Source organism: Electrona antarctica, assembly GCF_951216825.1.
Source record: "Electrona antarctica genome assembly, chromosome: 6".
NCBI classification, from domain to species: Eukaryota; Metazoa; Chordata; class Actinopteri; order Myctophiformes; family Myctophidae; genus Electrona; species Electrona antarctica.
In genome coordinates this window covers 55,909,397-55,918,463 of record NC_136811.1, presented here as the reverse complement: position 1 = coordinate 55,918,463, position 9,067 = coordinate 55,909,397, and the positions used below count along the sequence as shown (strand labels likewise).

The 9,067-nt window shown below is 52.8% G+C and overlaps 1 protein-coding gene across 1 annotated transcript in view; it reads left to right on the top strand.

The window, feature by feature from the left end:
• Window positions 1-9,067, top strand: part of LOC306925746 (uncharacterized protein) — an 89,702-nt gene that overhangs the window by 45,924 nt on the left and 34,711 nt on the right. The window contains exons 5-6 of the mRNA XM_079504784.1: window positions 4,827-4,899; window positions 6,359-6,492. Coding sequence (XP_079360910.1) covers window positions 4,827-4,899; window positions 6,359-6,492 — 207 coding nt within the window. The remainder of the gene's footprint in view (window positions 1-4,826; window positions 4,900-6,358; window positions 6,493-9,067) is intronic.

The following is a 9,067-nucleotide window of genomic DNA, read 5'->3' as shown; positions in this document are numbered from 1 at the left end:
AGTCGGCCCACACACAGTCTGTAGTCCAGGTCAGTCGGCCCACACACGGTCTGTAGTCCAGGTCAGGTCAGGTCAGGTCAGTCGGCCCACACACAGTCTGTAGTCCAGGTCAGGTCAGGTCAGTCGGCCCACACACGGTCTGTAGTCCAGGTCAGGTCAGGTCAGTCGGCCCACACACGGTCTGTAGTCCAGGTCAGGTCAGGTCAGTCGGCCCACACACGGTCTGTAGTCCAGGTCAGGTCAGGTCAGTCGGCCCACACACGGTCTGTAGTCCAGGTCAGGTCAGGTCAGTCGGCCCACACACGGTCTGTAGGTCAGGTCAGGTCAGGTCAGTCGGCCCACACACGGTCTGTAGTCCAGGTCAGGTCAGGTCAGGTCAGTCGGCCCACACACAGTCTGTAGTCCAGGTCAGGTCAGGTCAGTCGGCCCACACACGGTCTGTAGTCCAGGTCAGGTCAGGTCAGTCGGCCCACACACGGTCTGTAGTCCAGGTCAGGTCAGGTCAGTCGGCCCACACACGGTCTGTAGTCCAGGTCAGGTCAGGTCAGTCGGCCCACACACGGTCTGTAGTCCAGGTCAGGTCAGGTCAGTCGGCCCACACACGGTCTGTAGGTCAGGTCAGGTCAGGTCAGTCGGCCCACACACGGTCTGTAGTCCAGGTCAGGTCAGGTCAGTCGGCCCACACACAGTCTGTAGTCCAGGTCAGGTCAGGTCAGTCGGCCCACACACGGTCTGTAGTCCAGGTCAGGTCAGGTCAGTCGGCCCACACACAGTCTGTAGTCCAGGTCAGGTCAGGTCAGTTGGCCCACACACGGTCTGTAGTCCAGGTCAGGTCAGGTCAGTTGGCCCACACACGGTCTGTAGTCCAGGTCAGGTCAGGTCAGTCGGCCCACACACAGTCTGTAGTCCAGGTCAGGTCAGTCGGCCCACACACAGTCTGTAGTCCAGGTCAGGTCAGTCGGCCCACACACGGTCTGTAGTCCAGGTCAGGTCAGGTCAGTCGGCCCACACACGGTCTGTAGTCCAGGTCAGGTCAGGTCAGTTGGCCCACACACGGTCTGTAGTCCAGGTCAGGTCAGGTCAGTCGGCCCACACACGGTCTGTAGTCCAGGTCAGGTCAGGTCAGTCGGCCCACACACGGTCTGTAGTCCAGGTCAGGTCAGGTCAGTCGGCCCACACACAGTCTGTAGTCCAGGTCAGTCGGCCCACACACAGTCTGTAGTCCAGGTCAGGTCAGGTCAGTCGGCCCACACACAGTCTGTAGTCCAGGTCAGGTCAGGTCAGTCGGCCCACACACGGTCTGTAGTCCAGGTCAGGTCAGGTCAGTCGGCCCACACACGGTCTGTAGTCCAGGTCAGGTCAGGTCAGTCGGCCCACACACGGTCTGTAGTCCAGGTCAGGTCAGGTCAGTCGGCCCACACACGGTCTGTAGTCCAGGTCAGGTCAGGTCAGTCGGCCCACACACGGTCTGTAGTCCAGGTCAGGTCAGGTCAGTCGGCCCACACACGGTCTGTAGTCCAGGTCAGGTCAGGTCAGTCGGCCCACACACAGTCTGTAGTCCAGGTCAGGTCAGGTCAGGTCAGTCGGCCCACACACAGTCTGTAGTCCAGGTCAGGTCAGGTCAGTCGGCCCACACACGGTCTGTAGTCCAGGTCAGGTCAGGTCAGTCGGCCCACACACAGTCTGTAGTCCAGGTCAGTCGGCCCACACACGGTCTGTAGTCCAGGTCAGGTCAGGTCAGGTCAGTCGGCCCACACACAGTCTGTAGTCCAGGTCAGGTCAGGTCAGTCGGCCCACACACGGTCTGTAGTCCAGGTCAGGTCAGGTCAGTCGGCCCACACACGGTCTGTAGTCCAGGTCAGGTCAGGTCAGTCGGCCCACACACGGTCTGTAGTCCAGGTCAGGTCAGGTCAGTCGGCCCACACACGGTCTGTAGTCTAGTCCAGGTCAGGTCAGGTCAGTCGGCCCACACACGGTCTGTAGGTCAGGTCAGGTCAGGTCAGTCGGCCCACACACGGTCTGTAGTCCAGGTCAGGTCAGGTCAGGTCAGTCGGCCCACACACAGTCTGTAGTCCAGGTCAGGTCAGGTCAGTCGGCCCACACACGGTCTGTAGTCCAGGTCAGGTCAGGTCAGTCGGCCCACACACGGTCTGTAGTCCAGGTCAGGTCAGGTCAGTCGGCCCACACACGGTCTGTAGTCCAGGTCAGGTCAGGTCAGTCGGCCCACACACGGTCTGTAGTCCAGGTCAGGTCAGGTCAGTCGGCCCACACACGGTCTGTAGGTCAGGTCAGGTCAGGTCAGTCGGCCCACACACGGTCTGTAGTCCAGGTCAGGTCAGGTCAGTCGGCCCACACACAGTCTGTAGTCCAGGTCAGGTCAGGTCAGTCGGCCCACACACGGTCTGTAGTCCAGGTCAGGTCAGGTCAGTCGGCCCACACACAGTCTGTAGTCCAGGTCAGGTCAGGTCAGTTGGCCCACACACGGTCTGTAGTCCAGGTCAGGTCAGGTCAGTTGGCCCACACACGGTCTGTAGTCCAGGTCAGGTCAGGTCAGTCGGCCCACACACAGTCTGTAGTCCAGGTCAGGTCAGTCGGCCCACACACAGTCTGTAGTCCAGGTCAGGTCAGTCGGCCCACACACGGTCTGTAGTCCAGGTCAGGTCAGGTCAGTCGGCCCACACACGGTCTGTAGTCCAGGTCAGGTCAGGTCAGTTGGCCCACACACGGTCTGTAGTCCAGGTCAGGTCAGGTCAGTCGGCCCACACACGGTCTGTAGTCCAGGTCAGGTCAGGTCAGTCGGCCCACACACGGTCTGTAGTCCAGGTCAGGTCAGGTCAGTCGGCCCACACACAGTCTGTAGTCCAGGTCAGTCGGCCCACACACAGTCTGTAGTCCAGGTCAGGTCAGGTCAGTCGGCCCACACACAGTCTGTAGTCCAGGTCAGGTCAGGTCAGTCGGCCCACACACGGTCTGTAGTCCAGGTCAGGTCAGGTCAGTCGGCCCACACACAGTCTGTAGTCCAGGTCAGGTCAGGTCAGTCGGCCCACACACGGTCTGTAGTCCAGGTCAGGTCAGGTCAGTCGGCCCACACACAGTCTGTAGTCCAGGTCAGTCGGCCCACACACAGTCTGTAGTCCAGGTCAGTCGGCCCACACACAGTCTGTAGTCCAGGTCAGTCGGCCCACACACAGTCTGTAGTCCAGGTCAGTCGGCCCACACACAGTCTGTAGTCCAGGTCAGGTCAGGTCAGTTGGCCCACACACAGTCTGTAGTCCAGGTCAGTCGGCCCACACACAGTCTGTAGTCCAGGTCAGGTCAGGTCAGTCGGCCCACACACAGTCTGTAGTCCAGGTCAGGTCAGGTCAGTCGGCCCACACACGGTCTGTAGTCCAGGTCAGGTCAGGTCAGTCGGCCCACACACAGTCTGTAGTCCAGGTCAGGTCAGGTCAGTCGGCCCACACACGGTCTGTAGTCCAGGTCAGGTCAGGTCAGTCGGCCCACACACAGTCTGTAGTCCAGGTCAGGTCAGGTCAGTCGGCCCACACACGGTCTGTAGTCCAGGTCAGGTCAGGTCAGTCGGCCCACACACGGTCTGTAGTCCAGGTCAGTCGGCCCACACACGGTCTGTAGTCCAGGTCAGGTCAGGTCAGTCGGCCCACACACGGTCTGTAGTCCAGGTCAGTCGGCCCACACACGGTCTGTAGTCCAGGTCAGGTCAGGTCAGTCGGCCCACACACAGTCTGTAGTCCAGGTCAGTCGGCCCACACACGGTCTGTAGTCCAGGTCAGGTCAGGTCAGTCGGCCCACACACAGTCTGTAGTCCAGGTCAGGTCAGGTCAGTCGGCCCACACACAGTCTGTAGTCCAGGTCAGGTCAGGTCAGTCGGCCCACACACAGTCTGTAGTCCAGGTCAGGTCAGTCGGTGACAGTCTGCTCTCTGCTGTGAGACTGCTTGAATGACCTCACACTCTCCCAGGAGGATTCCGAGGCTCCAGAGCAGCGCTTAATTTCAGCCGGAGCTTGGCGGAACTTGGCGGAGCTCAGCTCCGGTATCGGGCAGGACTCCAGAGAAGAAGGGAAGATATAACCTCATTGTCAGCTCTGTAGCAGTATGGCCGGCAAACTGTGTTCTTCTGGACTTCTGGACTAGTGAAGAAACGATATGATATGATATGATATAGTACTTTATTGTCAGTTGAAATTTGTCTTGCAACACAGCAGCCAAGTATGCAGAACACATATACGTACACACATTTAACACAAAGAACAAGACAATTTACATACATAAAGACATGAAGACAAGAGCAATATCCACCGCTTAGATTATCCTGTGGCTACTACGACTCCTGATTAAGCCTCAAGGTCGACTGGTGGACAAAGGGGAAGGCTGCCGTATATTAGATTAGTCGATGGGTGGCTCTTCCAAGACAGATTTTGCGCTCTCATTAGAAGGCGGGTGTAAGTGCCATCCAACCGTTTCTTTGAAAGTGTCCGTGTCTCGGAGCCATAGAGTAGAATCGGCTGTAGAGGCAGCTCCGGTACCTGTAGAGGGCGCTCCGCCACCCCAAATGCACATTACAATATACAATACGTCTCTATTATTATTTGTTTCATTTTCAAGTCAACTTTCAAGGCTTCTTCCTCGTCATAGCTACCACTTCTATTTCCAGTACGATTCCAAAATAAAACATGGCTTTAATGATCACATTGCAAGTGCGATAGATAAACCAGTCCTTCATAACGGAACGATAATGACCTCTGACCTTTCAGCTTTAGCAGATGATAGGTTAATTTGTGTGTACTGACCCTAAGCTACTTGTTTCCAGCGTGTACTGCCCGGCCGGCTGCCGTAGCGTGAGCGGTGACATCTGGGGCCACTCGGAGCAAGGTTACAGAGACGTGAGTACCATTTAATAGTGAGTCTGGCTCCGTGCAGGACGCTTACATCATCAACATCATCATCATCACTGTCTGAGCTTTTGTTTTTGACCAATGCCCACTTATTCAAAGATCATCTGATCTTACATGTGGAGCAAATTAACACATTGAGAGCCCACGCAATACTGCCCAAAATCACTTTCACCTAGAAAATCCATTCACATTTTTTATAATTCAGCTGACTGTGGAGACACATGCTGGAACTTTTTACTTTGAAATGTTTTATAGTTTCTGAGTTATTTAATTTAAACGCCAAATGCATTCTCAATGGCGAAAACACAAACTTTGGCACCACGTGTTAAAAAAAAAGTGTTTTGATTTTTATGATTTTTTTTAATAAAAATCATAAAAAATCATAAAAATCATAAAAATCAAAACACTTTTTTTTTGTTTTTTTTTTTAAAGACGTCCACAGACGTCTTGGGCTATGCACGTGCGGTAATACCCAGGACGTCCACAGACGTTTTGGGCACAAAATGTGTAATGAATAATGAGCTACTGACAGTGTTGGGTGAAAGACAACTAGCTCAGCCTGCCTGCTTGGTGCACTGCTGCTGAATGACTGAATGATCAGAGCGGAGTGAGAGAGAGAGAGAGAGGGAGAGAGAGGGAGGGAGGGAGGGGGGAGAGAGAGGGAGAGAGGGAGGCAACATGCATGGCGTGCACTCTTTCAAACGTCACCGTGCGTTGCGTCAATCGCGCGCCAATGAAATTGACGCCGTTAAAAGGAATTTGCGTGCGTTAACTTTGACAGCCTTATACAAATGTAAAAGAAAATCTTCAAGTAATAAAGCTGAAACATGAACTCGTGTTTTGAAGCAGAGAGCTATTGGCTATCTGGTTTGACTCGGTCGGATTTTGACTTTCTTTTTTTCATTTTTTTTTCACCAAAGGCCAATAAAACAATTTGGGTCGCGCATATTTAATGGAGTCTGTCGGCAACTGGAGACCAATGTATTATTTTGCGTGGCCTAATCTAGGGAGCTCTCCATGGGTTTGACCAAAAGAACAGTGTTCTGTCTTCATTTCTGACTTCAGCATGCCTCTCGTTTGGAATATAACCACTTCTAGAGAGACTTTAGCGTGACCAGCGTGAGGTAAGAACGGAAGATTATGTTTTTTTTGTTTTTTTTTGGGGGGGGGGGGGGGGGGAGGAACGGAAGGGAGAGGCTTTTCAGAGTAATATCTGCCATATCTGCTGGCAGTCTAGCGCCTTTTATTTTGAAGAATTCCCCGGCCCAAAAAATTGTCTCCTCTGTGCAAGGCGTCGTCGGTCCACTAATTGAATCATTCTGTCCAATCAGACGTCTCCTCTGTGCAAAGCCTCGTCGGTCCACTAATTGAATCGTTCTGTCCAATCGGACGTCTCCTCTGTGCAAGGCGTCGTCGGTCCACTAATTGAATCGTTCTGTCCAATCAGACGTCTCCTCTCTGCAAGGCGGCGGTCCACGCCGGCGTCACGCCGGACAGCGTGGGAGGTCGTGTCACCGTCAGCCGGGGGCGGAGCCTGACCAGATACGAGGCGGCCTTCGCCAACGGGATCCTGTCCAAGATGTACGTACCCCTGTGTGTGTGTGTGTGTGTGTGTGTGTGTGTGTGTGTGTGTGTGTGTGTGTGTGTGTGTGTGTGTGTGTGTGTGTGTGTGTGTGTGTGTGTGTGTGTGTGTGTGTGTGTGTGTGTGTGTGTGTGTGTGTGTGTGCGTGTGTGTGCGCGCGTCAGAGTCCTGCACCGGGTCGAGTACAGGCGGACACCCCGTGGGTACCCGAGTTTGACGGGTGGGAACGGGTGGGTAAATATACTTTTAGAAGTTAACGGGTACGCGGAGGGACGCAACAAAACGCGGGTGGGTGACCTTTTTTTTTAATCAGCGCACCCGCACTGCACGATGTCATAAACAGCTGCTGAGCTCCACCGCACGATGTCATAAACAGCAGCTGAGCTCCACCGCACGATGTCATAAACAGCAGCTGAGCTCCACCGCACAATGTTATAAACAGCTGCTGAGCCACTGCACGATGTTATAAACAGCTGCTGAGCCACTGCACGATGTTATAAACAGAAGCTGAGCCACTGCACGATGTTATAAACAGCTGCTGAGCCACTGCACGATGTTATAAACAGCTGCTGAGCTCCACTGCACGATGTCATAAACAGCTGCTGAGCCACTGCACGATGTTATAAACAGCTGCTGATCCACTGCACGATGTTATAAACAGCTGCTGAGCTCCACTGCACGATGTCATAAACAGCTGCTGAGCTCCACTGCACGATGTTATAAACAGCAGCTGAGCCACTGCACGATGTTATAAACAGAAGCTGAGCTCCACTGCACGATGTTATAAACAGCAGCTGAGCTCCACTGCACGATGTTATAAACAGCTGCTGAGCTGCACTGCACGATGTCATAAACAGCTGCTGAGCCACTGCACGATGTTATAAACAGAAGCTGAGCCACTGCACGATGTTATAAACAGCAGCTGAGCCACTGCACGATGTTATAAACAGCAGCTGAGCCACTGCACGATGTTATAAACAGCTGCTGAGCCACTGCACGATGTTATAAACAGAAGCTGAGCCACTGCACGATGTTATAAACAGCTGCTGAGCTGCACTGCACGATGTCATAAACAGCTGCTGAGCCACTGCACGATGTTATAAACAGAAGCTGAGCCACTGCACGATGTTATAAACAGCAGCTGAGCCACTGCACGATGTTATAAACAGCAGCTGAGCCACTGCACGATGTTATAAACAGCTGCTGAGCCACTGCACGATGTTATAAACAGCTGCTGAGCCACTGCACGATGTTATAAACAGAAGCTGAGCCACTGCACGATGTTATAAACAGAAGCTGAGCCACTGCACGATGTCATAAACAGAAGCTGAGCCACTGCACGATGTTATAAACAGCTGCTGAGCCACTGCACGATGTTATAAACAGCTGCTGATCCACTGCACGATGTTATAAACAGCTGCTGAGCCACTGCACGATGTTATAAACAGCTGCTGAGCCACTGCACGATGTTATAAACAGCTGCTGATCCACTGCACGATGTTATAAACAGCTGCTGAGCTCCACTGCACGATGTCATAAACAGCTGCTGAGCCACTGCACGATGTTATAAACAGCAGCTGAGCCACTGCACGATGTTATAAACAGCAGCTGAGCTCCACTGCACAATGTTATAAACAGCTGCTGAGCTGCACTGCACGATGTCATAAACAGCTGCTGAGCCACTGCACGATGTTATAAACAGAAGCTGAGCCACTGCACGATGTTATAAACAGCAGCTGAGCCACTGCACGATGTTATAAACAGCTGCTGAGCCACTGCACGATGTTATAAACAGAAGCTGAGCCACTGCACGATGTCATAAACAGAAGCTGAGCTGCACTGAACGATGTCATAAACAGCTGCTGAGCCACTGCACGATGTTATAAACAGAAGCTGAGCCACTGCACGATGTTATAAACAGAAGCTGAGCCACTGCACAATGTCATAAACAGCAGCTGAGCTGCGGTGCTTCTCAACAGCGGAGACAAGTTAAATTCGTCACATGCCCAAGGAATCGGCAGTGATGTCACATCACTGCCGATTCCCTCATAATGGCGTGCTGTTTCTGCTGCTGCAGCTCTTAGTGTGCTACTTCCTGGTTGCATAGCAGTGACATCACGGCCGAATCCTTGCTTCCTTATCGTAGCATTTCACGTGTTAGTGTTTATTGAGTGGTGTAAACCACTCCTACAACTGGCTCTGTTAGTCTGTCTGTCTGTGCGTCAAAAAATGAGCATGGTGCATTGTGATTGGCCGGAATGAGACATTACGTCAGTGACCACAGCTGATCAGGCTATATAAGACCTTTCACCACTCAGTTCACATGGGTGTGATTTTTCTTTTAAATAGCCTACTGTAGCCTTTTTTCTGATTAATAATGTCAACATTCAACACAAGATGTAAAGCTATAACCCAGGTAATGTAGGCCTAATGCGTCACTCTGAAAGTTTAACCCACTTTGGGGCGGGAACCCCTTTTGGTGTTTTAAACATTGTTATAATTTAGCTATTGCAATAGCAGATCTGGCGCGCTACGAGCTTGTAGGTCTGCAATTTTTGAAAAATCGTGAAAATG